Source organism: Eurosta solidaginis, chromosome 1 (assembly GCF_040869045.1).
Source record: "Eurosta solidaginis isolate ZX-2024a chromosome 1, ASM4086904v1, whole genome shotgun sequence".
NCBI lineage: Eukaryota > Metazoa > Arthropoda > Insecta > Diptera > Tephritidae > Eurosta > Eurosta solidaginis.
In genome coordinates this window covers 300,870,369-300,887,008 of record NC_090319.1, presented here as the reverse complement: position 1 = coordinate 300,887,008, position 16,640 = coordinate 300,870,369, and the positions used below count along the sequence as shown (strand labels likewise).

The window sequence follows — 16,640 nt, the reverse complement described above, 5'->3', positions numbered from 1 at the left end:
AGAAAGTAATTTATCTGAAATTATATGTACAATTGAAGCTCACGCTGAGTATATAATGTTCGGTTACACCCGAACTTAGACACCTTTACTTGTTAGCTCTGACATTAGTAAGAAAATTAAACCAAACTATTCGCAATTGAAATTGATAGCACGCTGCAATTAAGTTGTAATAAAAACTGCTAGATTGAGACGAAGCTTAACAGCAGTGCCAAGTCAGTCTCACGGCCGAAGGATCTGAACGCTGCTTAAGCGGCGAAGAGCTATCAGAACGGTAGGTTTCTTAATATTTTTTATGTTTTTAAGTTAACTTGAATTCGACCAGGGTTTCAAGTTAAACCACAACAAAAGTATATAACTTTACCAATAACAAATAATTTGAGGCTTTTTGAGAGCAGGCTCCACAGCTTCTTATCGGTAGCAACCCATACCGACAAGTTATTGTTTTATTATCTATAGCGAATTATTATCGTCGAGTTATTAGTTTGTTATCGTTTTGTTGTCACCGAGTCATCGGCATGTTGCTGTTGTTGTAGCGATAAGGACACTCATCGAAGGTTTTGAGGAGTATTATTCATGTTGATGGTACGTTCCGGTCACAAGCACCATTAAGGTACGATTTATCATGACTACATTGAACCTTCTAGGCCAACCCGTCCACAATCCCCAGTCCGTGAGGAGCTTTGGGTTTTTAGAGCCTCGGCTGCTTAGGAAACAGGATTCACCACAGGTATGTGAGGTTGACAATTCGGTTGGAGTAGCTATAAATTGCGTTGGTATCCCCTTTGAAAGGGCTGCACTACAGAACCACTTGAATCATATGGTTTTATTGTAGACGCCTCTTACGACAGGCATAACTGCCGCGGGTATATTCTAAGCCCCTTAACCCGGATCATTCATACGGAAAGGGACTTTGCAAAAGTCATTCTAAGCACCCAAAAGGATTTTAATACAAGCATATTTGTCAAAGTGACTGTGTATAAGGCAAAATTATGAATAGTGCTCAAGAAAGGTTTTCGATGAAATCCAGGCCTTAGAACGTTTAAATTTTTCAATGGCTATCGTCATAGATCGTTGCTTCAATCATAAAAGCTGATTCACTGATTAAAATACGACCTGTTTTTTTCAGTAACGGTGTATTTATAATTGAATATTTGTTTATTAAAGAGGTGCATACAATATTTACAATACAATCTTCGGTTTTTAATCAATGCTGTCGGATATGAATGAATGACTTGCAAGTCAAATTTCCCGGATTTCAATACCAATTCCAAAGCATTTTTAATGTAAACAAAATCGAAAAGATCCCAATAAAGAGAAATATTTGCAAAACAATGTGCATCTCCACATATGTATGTATGTATGTATGTACAATAATATTTCCAAAGGAGCCATAACAAACATATTCACATTCAAAAAACACAACTCTCAATATTCTGCTGAACGCGCCATTAATCGGCAATTCAAATTACAAGGAAATAAGTAACAAATTTCGTGCATAAATGAGCAAAAGTCAAGTGGGCAGTAGAGCACTCCTCTTGGTCGTAGTTAGTGGGTATTATCCCCGCCTTGACGGTATTGGCACTTTACCCCATGCCATGCTCTTTGTGCGTCTCAGCATCGAATTATCATAAATGCATTTATTAAATAAAAGAACAAACAAATGAAGAATGCATACAACACAAAAGGCAATTGAACGGGAAATATGTAAAGGGAGGCACAAGAAAAAAATTTACCGAATATTGCATAGCATCGGTGAGGATCATATATATGTAGGTATGTATGTATGTCTATTAGACTGGGTCGATTTATTAACCAATATCGCGCCATCGATTTTTCGATAGGATTTGGGCTCAGAAAAAAAAAGTTCCACTACGCATACCCAAAAAATTATTTTCGAGCCTGCGAAATTAAATTTTTTTACTTTTTTTCAACTTTGACTTTTAAGGTTTTTTTCATGACCAACTAAAAAAATTTTCATTTGATTGTAAAATTTTCATGTATACCCTGTCCGACACAAAAATGTCCGCTAAAAACGTTGTCGATATTTTTTTTTTTAAAACTGTTATCAACAACGTTTTTAGCGGACATTTTTGGGTCGGATAGGGTATACATATGAAAATTTTTTTAGTAGGTCACGAAAAAAAGCTTAAAAATCAAAGTCGAAAAAAGTTAAAAAAAAAATGAAATTTCGCAAGCTCGAAAATAATTTTTTTGGGTATGTGTAGTGGAATTTTTTTCCTCAGCCCAAATCCCATCAAAAAATCGATGGCGCGATATCAGTTAACTTTCGTCCATAGAAATCGACCCACCCGTATGTCTATATCTTATGTAAATATGTAGGAAAGTACAGCAGACTGAGCACATGCCAGTTGAGTAACACAAGTACACTTGAGTATTAGCGTACAACAACACGCCGACTCAGGGTACTTAGTATATAAATTGTGTACACAAGGGGATCTGCATTGCTGGAGGAGATAAATAGCGCATTGTGACAACAATGTGTAGCGTACTGAGTTGTAAGGCAACAGAAGTCAAAAGAAATTTGGCTGCATTAGAGTTGGAACGACTGTTCGGGTACGGTTTGGAATTCAAAGTAATTTGCGTTCAATTCCATCAAAAAATAATTCGGTGCATGACGACTTACTTCTCTCATAATAAATATCCTGCTTCATGCGTTTCCGTGACGTTGACGTGACGTGATCCCACTTCCAAATTCCGATAAGCTGAAATAGAAGTAGATAGGAATCACGTACTTTCCAAACTCCGAAAATGAATGTCTGTTAACCGCCTGCTTGTGGTTGGAACAGATCGAAATCCTTTTAGGTAGCGCTTCAAATAGAGGATCGGAAACATGTCGTTTCCAACCTACTAAAAAGAGTGGCTCAGGAGGTTGTTGTTGTTGTAGCGATAAAGACCGTCCCCGAAGGTTTTAGGAAGTGTTTCATCTGTCGTAAGAGGTGATTAAAATACCCAAATATTAGTGGCGTTTTATAGCGCAACCCTTTCACCCTTTCAAGGGGTTGCCAGCGCAATTTATAGCTCCTACTACATAATTGTCAACCTCACCTACCCGTGATTAACAATGTGTCTTTAGCAGCCGAGGCTCTGGCGACCAAGTTCTTCTTGGAATTATGGGGTGGGTGACGGTATGGCCTGGAAGGTTCTTGTTACTAGAACGCATCGGATATATAGCCGGCAAAGGACCATGAACATCGATAACACTCCTCAAAACACTCGGGGAGTTTCTTTGTGGTTAAATGTAATTTTCGCACATATCTGCTGTACTATTGAAAAGTTTGTTTTTGACCGAACTTCCAGCAAATAAAGGAGCGTTCGAATTCGGTAAAAAATACAATTCCGGTCGGACACTCGTCTGTATTTTTTAAAGAGATTTTTAATGATGGAATGTACTCTAAAGAGTCAAAACAAAATAGAGCTAAGAATTTAAGGCACATTGTACAATAAAGAGCTAGTGAGGAACAAAAAACAACAAAAAAGCAATGAAGGTGGAATGAACTTATTTGTTACAGCTCTATATTTGATGCCATAATCAGACGTGAGAGGGTGAATGGAAAAGAAGAAGCAAAAGCGCATTCATTGATCGCACGTGTGTGGATCTTTTTGTAATGCATTCAATTTATCTCTTTACTTCTTGTGGTAACTGCTAAGTACTTAATTTTTACAATTCTAAAAAGAAATGCGTACTCCCTGTGGAGGGTGCAAAGTATTAAAAACTAGAAAAAAAAGAAATCAAAAGTCTAGACGATTTTGGTCGTCCGCTAGTATTTTCAGATTCGCTATAATTATCGATAAATGGGTGCACCAAGTGGGATTTAAGGGGTTGATAAACGCAATACAAAGCTTTATAGCTTCACAGCTTCCGGAACCCCATTGTCAACTTCACCTTAGCGAGGGGAATACTGTTACAAATATGAACGTATCATACACATATTTAGCGGGCGAGGCTCTGGCGACCACAAGTTCCTCATGGAACTGGATAGTGGGGAGGACAGTATAGCCTAGAGGGTTTAATGTGGTCGTATTAATCGTTCCCGAGATGGTCGGGCTAGTACCATAATGATGCTTTGTTACAGGAACGTACCGAATCTATATCCGGCAAAGGACTATTAACATCGGTAACACTCCCCAAAGCCTTCGGCTTTCGCCACCTGCTTTCTCCAACATAACGAAGTTCATCTCCTTCCATCACCATTTTACCAGGTCGATATTAACATTCCCGCAGAAATTAGAATTTTTGCGAAAACTTTCGGCTGATATTTCTTTAGACCAGCATCTGAATCTCCTTGCAATCACAACGTTTGACCTCATTTTCTTTCTCTTGAGCAACGCTCATATACTCCGCTAATTGCTGCATCGTGCACACAGTGACTCTAAATGCAGCGTTCTCTTTTTTAAAACAGATGGACATTCCACATCCTAACAGTGCTTTTTCTAGCTCTATAGATTACAAAGATTTCCACAACGGCGGTGAGTCAGAAATGCACTGGCACTCCGAGCAATGTTAGTTAGACGTCAGATCGAAGCTTCCTCTTAGTGAGCAAGTTTGAGAGCTGAGGGGAGTTATCATCAGCTGACTGTTTCGTGCGCAGCTTCTCGACGGCAAAATTTCCTCCATTAACTCGATGCAGGCCCTGGACTCTGGTGCTACGCCACCCATCGATCACGACCTTTTTTGGTTTGGTTTTATTTTATGCGATCTGTAAACAGTAAATTAACTGTGTCTTTTTATGCTGGAACCTGGTATTTAATTCGTATGTTCTTATTTTGAGTTTCGGCGAAGTCAACCTACCTCAACTCGTTAGGAGATGCTATATCGCGGAGGCTGAATTTTTTAAAGGAGCAAAGACCACTTTCTTACACTGACGTTAGTGTTACAAAGCATGATTTCGGTAGGCGTTGTTTTTATAATCAGTTGAGCAGAGCTCACAGAGTATATTAACTTTGATTGGATAACGGTTGGTTGTACAGGTATAAAGGAATCGAGATAGATATAGACTTCCATATATCAAAATCATCAGTACCGAAAAAAAATTCGATTTAGCCATGTCCGTCCGTCCGTCCGTCCGTATGTCCGTTAACAAGATAATTTGAGTAAATTTTGAGGTATCTTGATGAAATTTGGTATGTAGGTTCCTAGGCACTCATCTCAGATCGCTATTTAAAATGAACGATATCGGACAATAACCACGCCCACTCTTTCGAAAATTTCGAAAAATCGAAAAAGTGCGATAATTCATTACCAAATACGGATTAAGCGATGAAACGGTAGGTGAGTTGAACTTGTGACGCAGAATAGAAAAATGGTAAAATTTTGGACAATGGGGGTGGCACCGCCCACTTTTAAAAGAAGGTAATTTAGAAGTTTTGTAAGCTGTTATTTGGCAGTCGTTGAAGATATCATGATGAAATTTGGCAGGAACGTTACTCTTATTACTATATGTCAGCTTACTAAAAATTAGCAAAATCGGAGAACGACCACGCCCACTTTTTAAAAAAAAATTTTTTTAATTCAAATTTTGAAAGAAAAGTTAATATCTTTACAGTATATAAGTAAATTATGCCAACATTCAACTCCAGTAATGATATGGTGCAACAAAATACAAAAATAAAAGAAAATTTCAAAATGGGCGTGGCTCGGCCCTTTTTCATTTAATTTGTCTAGGATACTTTTAATGACATAAGTTGAACAAAAATTTACCAATCCTTGTGAAATTTGGTAGAGGCTTAGATTCTATGACGGTAACTGTTTTCTGTGAAAAAGGGCGAAATCGGTTGAAGCCGCGCCCAGTTTTTATACACAGTCGACCGTCTGTCCTTCCGCTCGGCCGTTAACACGATAACTTGAGCAAAAATCGATATATCTTTACTAAACTCAGTTCACGTACTTATCTGAACTCACTTCGTATTGGTGTAAAAAATGGCCGAAATCCGACTATGACCACGCCCAATTTTTCGATATCGAAAATTACGAAAAATGAAAAAAATGCCATAATTATATACCAAATACGAAAAAAGGGATGAAACATGGTAATTGTATTGGTCTGTTGACGCAAAATATAACTTTAGAAAAAAAATTGGTAAAATGGGTGTGACACCTACCATATTAAGTAGAAGAAAATGAAAAAGTTTTGCAGGGCGAAATCAAAAGCCCTTGGAATCTTGGAAGGAATACTGTTCGTGGTATTACATATATAAATAAATTAGCGGTACCCGACAGATGAAGTTCTGGATCACCCTGGTCCACATTTTGGTTGATATCTCGAAAACGCCTTCACATAATCAACTAATTGCCACTCCCTTTTAAAACCCTCATTAATACCTTTAATTTGATACCCATATCGTACAAACAAATTCTAGAGTCAACCCTGATCCACCTGTATGGCGATATCCCTAAATGGCGTCCACCTATAGAACTATGGCCCACTCCCTCTTAAAATACTCTTTAATACCTTTCATTTGATACACATGTCATACAAACACATTCCAGGGTTACCCTCGGTTCATTTTCCTACATAGTTATTTTCCCCTATGTTGCCACCATAGCTCTCAACTGAGTATGTAATGTTCGGTTACACCCGAACTTAACCTTCCTTACTTGTTGTTATTGGTTTAGTAGTGAAAACGATACCTGAAAGCTTAGGGAGTATTACTTATACGGGCAGGCCTTTGCCGGATTGATTTCGGTACACTGCGGCACTTCTTCTTCTTCTTGTAGCGATAAAGAGGCTCCCCGAAGGTCTTTGTGAGTTTAATTTGTCAGTGGTCCTTTTTCGAATTTTGATTCGCTTCGTTATCGAAAATAGCACCAAGGTACTAGCCCGATCATAGTAGAAACGATTTGATATGACCATGTTTTTGTTAGCCCAGCGGGTTAGGAGGCTTAGAATATACGCGTGCTAGGTATGCCTGTCGTAAGAGGCGACTTAAATACCAAATTGATTTAAGAGGTTGTGTAGCGCAACCCTTTTCAGGGGTTGCCAGCGCAATTTATTTTAGCTTCTCCAACCCAATTCTCAATCATCAACGCTTGGCGAATCCTGTTTCTTTAGCAGCCTAGGCTCTGGTGGCCCCAATTTCCTCATGGATCTAGGGGATGAGAGGGCAGGTCGGCGTAGAAGGTTTCATGTGGCAAAGGACCATCAACAACGATAACACTCCCCAAGGCAGTCGGTTCTATGTACCGGAGCGACTCGGGATTTTTCCCGACCAAGGACTGTCATTTCAGTGTGACCCCATTTAATTGGTTTCGTCCCTCCCACAAATTGTCATCCTCCCAGCAGCTCCTTGCAGCAGGACTGCTACATATTCTCTTACTCTGGGAAGGTATCGAACCCAATCCGGTTCCGTCTCCTGACCCCGGTCCTGAGAAATGGTTTTGCTGCATTTGCCAGAAAAGAATCTTTTTAGGACGGTCATACTCTGTTCAGTGTGTCTCGTGCAAGGGATGGTTGCATCGGACAGGTTGTTCTGGGCTTGATCCCAAAACCCGACGTCCACGTAACTTTTATAAATCTTTTGTGGCTCCTTGCTGCTCACGCCCAAGGGCGTCCCGTAGTCTACGCCTAAGCGTATCCCCACTACCTTCCACCAGCTTCGCTGCTCAGCAAGCCACAACAAGTACCCGCTGCTGCTCGCGCCCCACGGCGCCAACAACTCAAACAGCTGATACCACTCATAACTACTACCTTCGTAGTAGAGCTGGTAGCAATGCTGAGCATCAGCCCCTGCCCCCGGGTTCTTCTCCCCCCCTCTTTTCTGGCAGCAATCGTGCAGGTCAGGGAAACATACTCTTAGTCCCTGCCTCCGTTTGCACCGTCTGCCAGCACAGAATATATAGGTTTGCGACATCCGCTCAATGCAGCTCCTGCCTTGGGTGGTGGCACTTTCCTAGATGTTCTGGTCTCCGCGACTCCCAAATCATCCGGGTACCCCAATGCTTGCCCAAGGGCGCCCAGTCCCAAGGCCACAACAGCAATTGCGTCCTGGCCTTCCACAACCTAGGCGTAGTCACCCCTCACTTACCCCTAGAGTGGCGGCGTCACCCCTCATGCACTTCAGAATTCTGCAGTTCAACTGTAATGGACTAACTGGGAAGATTACGGAGATAGTCGATTTCATGAAGCGGCACAACATCCGCATTGCTGCGATTCACGAGACTAAACTCACAGCAAGATCTGCATTGCAGACCTGCTCTGGTTATAATGTCCACAGGAAAGACCGCGAGAGCGGAAATGGAGGCGGCCTCGCGTTTATTATACACCACTCTGTGCAATATCATATATTTGATCTTGGCATCGACCGCAGTGACAATGTCTTAGAACGTCAAGGCCTATCTGTCCGGTCAGGCGATGCAAATCTAGGAATCATCAACATCTACATCCCTCCTGTCACCTGTTGCCCCAGTGGATACCGCCCTAATATCGAGGCCTTACTCACTGGCAACAATCGCATTATTTTAGGCGATTTCAATGCCCATCACGACCTATGGCATTCAAACTTGCGGGCGGATCAAATAGACGAAACGACGTTCTGCACAATAAACGGAGACGCCCCCACACGTATGGTAGGAAGCTGTCATAGCTCGCCAGATATCTCAATCGTGAGCGCAGAACTCGTAAACTGCATCAACTGGCAGCCGATGGTAACATTGGCATCCGACCACCTGCCCATACTTATTTCGTTCGAGCGTACCGCCGACTTCATCGTCACCGAAAAACGCACTTTCATAAACTTCAAAAAAGGAAAGTGGGAAGAATATAAATTTGCAACAGACAGCAGCTTTGCTGCCCTCCCTATCCCGACTGATGCCCGCCAAGGGGAGCGTGCCTTCCGTAAGGTCATTGAATCCGCCTCGGCACATTTCATTCCCGCCGGGAGAATTCCCGAAATCCGGCCCCACTTCCCGGCGGAGGCCGCGAGCTTAGCGAGGGAACGGGACCTTATAAGACAGCTTGATCCAGGCGACCCCCAAATAAGGGATATAAACCAACGCATCAGATTGCTTGTGGACGAACACAAGCGGGCGAAATGGGAAGAGCACCTAAGAGGTTGTAACCTCTCTACCGGTGCAGGTAAACTTTGGTCCACCGTAAAGTCCCTATCGAATCCGACTAAGCACAAAGACAAAGTTTCCATCGCCTTTGGCGATAAGGTGCTGTCGGATGCGAAAAAATGCGCGAGCGCTTTCTGCCGACAATATATAATGCATCCTACGGTCGACAAAGATAGACGGAGAGCCAATAGACACGCACATAAACACAAACTCAGCGCGTCACCAATTACCATCACCGCTAGAGAGGTTGAGGACGCCATTGGTCGCGCTAAACCATCCAAAGCAATGGGCCCAGACGGCATAGCCATGCCGATGCTTAAAAACCTAGGGAAAGAGGGTTTCAAATATTTGGCGCATGTCTTCAACCTGTCTCTTTCCACCTTTGTCATACCCGAGAAATGGAAAATGGCCAAGGTGGTCCCGCTACTAAAGCCTGGGAAACCAGCTAACGTAGGTGAGTCATATCGTCCGATATCTCTCCTATCGCCAGTGGCAAAGACGCTTGAAGCCATTTTGCTCCCTTATTTCCAAGCACATTTGCAGCTAGCCCCTCATCAGCATGGCTTCAGAAAACTCCATAGCACTACCTCCGCGCTAAATGTCATTAGCACCCAGATAAATTGCGGTTTGAATCAATATCCCCACCATAGAACAGTACTCGTAGCGTTAGACCTATCAAAAGCTTTTGATACGGTCAACCATGGCTCGTTACTGCAAGACCTGGAAGGGTCTACCCTTCCCCCATGTCTTAAAAGGTGGACCGCAAATTATCTGGGTGGTCGGCAGGCATCGGTGCAATTCAGAAACGAAACATCAAAACAAAGGAGAATTAAACAAGGGGTGCCACAGGGTGGTGTCCTATCCCCGCTTTTGTTTAATTTCTACATATCTAAGCTACCTTCACCACCGGAAGGAGTCACAATCGTTTCCTAAGCCGATGACTGCACAATAATGGCCACAGGCCCAGGCCCAAAGATCGATGAGCTATGCAATAAAATAAACGGCTATCTCCCTGATCTCTCCAGTTTTTTCGCCTCGCGAAACCTGGCATTGTCACCGACTAAATCTTCCGCGACCTTATTTACAACATGGACGCCCCAAATGTCGACCATATTGAACATCCACGTCGATGGCACTACGGTACCGACTGTCCTACACCCCAAAATCTTGGGTGTGACGTTTTATCAGGATCTACATTTTGGTGCGCACGCAACCGCAATTGTTCCAAGAGTTCAGAGCCGTAATAAAATCCTCAAATCCCTTGCTGGCAGTACCTGGGGAAAAGATAAAGAAACGCTCTTGACCACATACAAAGCAATTAGCCAGCCGATTACGTGCTACGCGTCACCCATATGGTCGCCAAGCCTAAAAACCACCCACTGGAAGAAACTACAGGCCTGCCAAAATACTGCTCTCAGAATCGCCACGGGCTGTCTTCTTATGTCCCCAGAACACCATCTGCATAATGAGGCGAGAATACTCCCCATCAGGGAGAGAAATGAGATGCTGACCAAACAGTTTCTGTTGAATACCCAGAAACCTGGGCATCCCAACAGACATCTGATTGACGAACCAGCACCGCCTAGGGGCCTAAGGAGTCATCTCCGTAAGCATTTTGAGGAAATACGGCACCTGAGAACCCAGCCGTATGAGGCGGAAAAACACAAGCAGGTCCTTGGTGAACTCCATAGACAGGCGTCGGACCTTTATGTCGGGAGTTGCCCGGTGAATCCAGTACTTGAAGAAAAATATCCAGACCTCGCAGAAGAGGAACGCATACTCCCCAGGGAAACGCGTGTCACTCTTGCTCAACTTCGTTCTGGATACTGTAACAGGTTAAACTCTTACCTATCCAGATTCAACCCCGACATACAAAATGCTTGCAATGTGTCCCCACATGACACCAACCATCCCTTTAATTGTAATGTGGAACCAACGCCTCTAACACCCCTTTCCTTATGGTCCACCCCTGTCGAAACGGCAAGTTTCCTTGGACTCCCGTTAGAGGATATTGATGACAATTTGTGATCGGTCGCGGCTATTAGGTGGGGCGAGCATTGCTACAACAACAACAACATAACACTCCCCGAAACCTTCGGGGGGGTGCCTTTTCGCTACAACAACAAGCATGTTGTGTTCAAATCTCTGGTATGGTTTCTTTGCTGGAACTAACGCAACTTTCTCGGGAATTATTTTTTTAACCACTCGACCATACGAGTTTATAGAATTTAGTCACTTCTGCCTACTTGCATTTTCGATTTGTCAAACAGCCGGGTAACTTTACATATTCCTAAAGCAGTCAGTAAAGTCATTACATTGTAGTACTTGTCCTCAAATTATAGTATTTGCTGTGGGTTCTCATCCGAGGCTTCTTACATAATGTTTTCATTGGTTCCAATAGTTCGCTCTTACGACAGGCATGCATTTTCGCAGGTACATTCTGAACGCCCTATACCGTAAATGAAAGGATCTAAATTTATGTGTCTTATGGTCTATTTGATGCTGATAAACGAAATATATAGAAATCCTTCGGGTAGATATACAATATTTGGTATATTGATCCTTTATGTGAAAATGGATTGGGAGCGAGTTGCGTGTAGGAGTAAGAATAGGAGTGGAAGTGGGAGAGGAAAATATAGAGGTGGATGAATGAGAGGAGGAACGGAGTGAGGAAATTTTTTGAAAGTTCAGTTAAAAATTAAGTTTTTACATACCTTCATCGAGTAGACGCTCAACATGATTAAATACATTCGGAAATGCCGCCATTTGTTTGCGATCTTTTAGCAATTGAGCCAAATAGTCTGCTATGCTTTGTGTTGTTTGATGTTGTTGTTGGGGAGTTTGTTGAATGGTAACGGCATTGACATCAATCAGACTCATTTTGTAGGCGGTTTGTGGTTTTTAACTTTTTTTGTTGTAGATATTTTAATGAAAATGTTACGATTAAATCGTTCAAAATTTGCACTCAAAAAGGCAAATTTTTGTTGAAAAATTTATTTGATTTTGTGGCTTTTAATAAAAGGAAATTTTCTTTAGCCACACTTCAACTCATATAAAGTATCCGTGGTTTTAATTTCAATTTGTTTAAATTTTTTGATTTTCAAAGTGTTATTTATTGCACAATGTTTTTAAGTAACTCACTTCGTTTGAACGTTTCAACTAAATAATGCAAAATCAGGAATTTGTTTTATACTATATGTTTGTGTGCTTGTTCGTATATGATATTTGTTTGTAGTTGCGGCACGTTTTTCCAATTTACACGAACAAATTAAAATTTTTATGAAATGAATGAATGAATGAAAATGTTCTTGTAATTCGAGTCTTTTTTGTGCTTCACGCATAAACCAAATTCAATGCAGGGTGTCGACGAAGGGGTGGAAATACAAACTACAACAAATTTTAGCTGAATAATGCGCTGGAGTGTTTTTTTTTTTTTTTTTTGTTTGTCAATGATTTTTTCAAAAATTTTATATTTTATAATCGATTAATTCAACAAAATCTAATAACTAAAATTTGGTCACTTTGTATACAAAACACGATCACAAATAGCAAAAAAAAAGGCAAGCAAAAAAAATATATACAACGAATTTGCGTGCATAATGCAGGAGAGCAAACTAAAGCTACTCAAATTGCAGCGAATACAAAACAAACACATTTTTACGTGAGCGGCGACACACACAAACACACACACGTACTTGCATCGGTGGCTGCCTAACAGGGAGCTAAATGGAAGTGCCAAAATAAACAATAACTATTGCATTTCACAGTTATTTCTAGTAGTTTTCCTGTTTTGCAAATTCGTTTATTATCATTTATTTCTTCTCATTTTCCATGCGAGCTAAATTCAGTTGATCGTTTTCCTTACATTTTAGCTGCTGTACACGCACGCCCTTCTATATTTGCGCTCCGCTCCTGTTTTTGTATGCGAACCATTTCACTGCTGACGTCTACGTGAACCGCATGGTCGACGTTGGCTTGTAGCGTATTTTTGTGTTTGCCTGCGTGCTTTCGAATTCCTCTTTGAAGAAGCAGTATTGCCATTTTGGTGCTTTTTGAGTTGGCTCATTTCGGGTTTAGCTTGTAGCTCATTTAAATTATTTTGCACTTTTTGTCTCCAAATATATTTCGTGAATCCATGTCTTATAATTTATGCTATACATCGCCTGACCGGGTTTTGGACCAAATTAGTTTTTTTGTAGCAGTTCGAGCCATGAGAAAAAAAGTTTTCCGTTGTTCAAAGTTAGCCTTTAAATTAAAGACATGGGCTTTCGGAATTCGACTCTTACTACTATATTTTAAAAAATATTTAGGCAATTCACAAGTGTCTGGTCAAATTGTCCCTTAGTACACCACGCTTTGACAATACATATATGTAAATAGAAGTTGGTAGAGGGATCCTCCTAGATGCCAAAACTAAATTCTTTATCTTCCCATGGGCTCTAGTTTTTTCGCAATACAAATATTTATATATGTTTTTGCCTAGAGGGACTCTGCCCCTCATCCCGCCGGTGCTAGAAACCGGATAACTCTTTTATTAGCTTTAACTCCCAACTCCATACCACGGTGCACCTGATCCAATTCAATGCAAAAATGAGTTTTGTAACTTATTTACCATCGGATAATGAAAATGCCTTACTTTAAGAAAAATTTACTTCAGTTATTATAATTGATAATTTTACGGCAGTGGTAATTTTCATCAAGGAAACCATACACTTATGGCTTCATCAAAAAATTTAATATGTTCTCGTAAATTTTATATGCTCATTGTAAATTGTTAAGTTTTATGTCGTTTCCATGATTTCTAATTTAAAAGTTGATTTAAAAAACAACATACGATAAATAGGAGACTTTTGAATTTGCCTAATTTGTTTTATATCGTAAGCGTTTTTTTTTTTCTTTCTATTTTATATTACAGGTAAAAAATATTAAAAAACATTTTTAAGTTTTCTAGGCCTGCATTTCGTTTAACGATCAGTGACTGAAAACCATTTTCACTTATAACACCTGGGTACTTATTCTGTTGCTGGTAGGCTGTTTTTGACACCTATTCCACAATATGAAATGTTTCAGTATAACTCTTAGATAAGAGGGTATTTGAAACCAATTCTGTTTTACCAAGTGAGTATAAGCTTATTAAGCGGTCTGGAACTACAACTACCGACGGCAATACCCGAAGCAAGCGTCGACTACCAATATACGTTCGAAAGACGTTTTTTCACCTCTATCGATACCAAAACGGAAATTAAACATTTTTCTTCCGTCAAATGATCCCGAATCAGCTCCAAAACCGGGTAAGTCTTTAACAGCGGTCGACTTCTAACACGCGTACAAAAATTTCGTGTCAAAAGACACGTTTTAACCTCAGTATCCATAATTCGGAGGCGGAAAAAAAATTGGCGTTTATCAAAAGATATTCACGAAAAACCGGAAAAAGACTCCGGACCTGACCGAAACCGGAGTTTGGACCCATAGTATTATCTTCACCTTTCGGCGACAAATAAACTCGCGCAAAACAGCTTTCTACATTTTTCTTTACCGCTTTTGGATTATTGTTGACGGGGTCAAGACGTGTCGTTTGACCTCATGGCTGTTGGGGTTACGGGATGTCAAACAATGCTTATAGGTCACTACAACAACAATAATGATCTGAAGGCGCAAAAGAGATGTATCTGCGTCCGGATACATTTGCAGTTAAAGTTGGCAATTTTCATGTGGTTCTTGTACATAGGCAAAAGTTTTGTGTGAAAAAAAGATTTTGCACGGATTTCATATTGATTCCATCGCATTGGTGGACTGGCTACAGTATTTTTTATAAGCACAGCCATAGGCTGCCAACGCAGAAAGGTGTTCTGCGCGAAAATGCTATGGATCCCATCCCCGCTTTCAGAGTTGCCTGGGGTCGTTTTTCGTTAATATCTTTTGACGGAGTTAAAATTGACATCTCTTTTACTTTGACTTGCATTAAGACTGAAATTCTTTCCTTTAGAATTACCATAAAAATTTCTAGCTCATTTTTTCCATTGGTTCTAATTTTGTTTTAAAAAATTTAGCTCTTTCTATATCGTTTTCTTATTTTAAGTTCCAATCAAAATTTTTTCTGGCAACATTGTTGATCAAGCCGACCGCAGTGGCTCGTCGCACAATCCACGTTTGGTTACACATATACACACACGAATACATTTAAGCACACCCAGCAAATGCTGACAAAGCGGAAAACGACGAGATGAAAGCAGAATGTCAAGCAGATTATATTTTTTTCTCGTGTTCTGCTTCTACTTCTCATTCCTTGCATTATTTCTCCATACGCAAATAGGTATGTAGTGAATATACAAATCTAAATATATTTAGAATGAACTAAAAATAAAATTTGCGCTTGTGAAGTAAAAAACGTTCAACTTTAAACTAAAGCTCGATGTAGCCCACAAATAATTTTCATTCTCAAAAATTTACAGAAAAATTATTTTCATCAATCGAGCTACGCAGTCGCTCGCAGCACCGTTCTTGGAATGAATGGAAAATACGACTGCGGCTGCTGTATTGTTGTTGTTGATTTTTCTTCTCAACACTTTGGTCTGCCTTCTTTCTATTCTTGCCCTTTGAAAAAGCGCAAGAAAAAATGTGTATTTGGAATTCCACAGCACCATTGCAATTGAATTTGACTTCTTTACACTTAATATTCACTTCAATTTGTTGATATTTTTATAAAGCACACTAATTAAACGTACATTTATGCAGTTTATGAAACGTTAACCGCTTTATATTCACTCGATTTCAAGTTCCAAAAGGAGGAATTTAAAAAAAAATTTGTATTTGTGTGTGTGTACTAATTGATTGTATAGGCAACACTTTGAATTTATGCACTGTACGCGAATTGTAATTTTTTGAAATAACTAAACGCGATGACTCCAAGAACAAAACTGAAAAGACAAATTACGAAAATTTCGCTTTCAAGCGATCGCATTGAACATTTTGTTCGGCAAAGAGATTGCATTTTGTTTTCGTGTGGGTTTCTCATCGGGTCGTGGCACAAATTCATAGTGTTGGCTTGCTCACACAGTTTACAAATGATTACTGTTGCGGGAGGTGCGAGTGAAACAGAATGTTTGTGTTGGCGATCGAACCAGTTTGTAAAAATTAGATGACATATAGGAACAGTAGGAATGAGTCAAAACTGATATTTGGGAACAGTTAAAGAGTGTGTGTGGGAACATCACTAAAAATAAAATATAGTAAAGGGGACTTCAATTTGGATTGCGGGCGTATTTTGGAAAAAGCGCATGAAAATTCGAACTTGTCAAATGTGATTTAACCGCGATAGTTGTCGGGCAATTCACTTATTATACTCAACGTGCTTTGCACACAGAGTATATTAACTTTGATTGGATAACGGTTGGTTGTACATGGATAAAGGAATCGAGATAGATATAGACTTCCATATATCAAAATAATCAGTATCGAAAAAAAATTTGATTGAGCCATGTCCGTCAGTCCGTCCGCTAACACGATAACTGGAGTAAATATTAAGATATCTTCACCAAATTTGGTACACGAGCTTATCTGGACCTAA

At 40.3% G+C, this 16,640-nt stretch overlaps 1 protein-coding gene across 9 annotated transcripts in view; it reads right to left on the bottom strand.

Annotated features, from left to right (window-relative positions):
- The window catches only part of how (protein held out wings), a 274,412-nt gene extending 258,440 nt beyond the window's left edge, over positions 1-15,972 (bottom strand). For 5 of the 9 annotated variants that reach the window (XM_067761256.1, XM_067761263.1, XM_067761262.1 and 2 more), the window contains exons 1-2: positions 15,799-15,968; positions 11,788-12,232 (exon numbers count right to left, since the gene is read on the bottom strand). In XM_067761256.1, the coding sequence (XP_067617357.1) occupies positions 11,788-11,953 (166 nt within the window). In that variant the 5' untranslated portion in view covers positions 11,954-12,232; positions 15,799-15,968. Of the gene's footprint in view, positions 1-11,787; positions 12,266-15,754 lie in introns of all 9 variants that reach the window. The other 4 variants (XM_067761261.1, XM_067761258.1, XM_067761257.1 and 1 more) reach the window with 4 other exon arrangements.
- Positions 15,973-16,640: the final 668 nt, after the last annotated feature.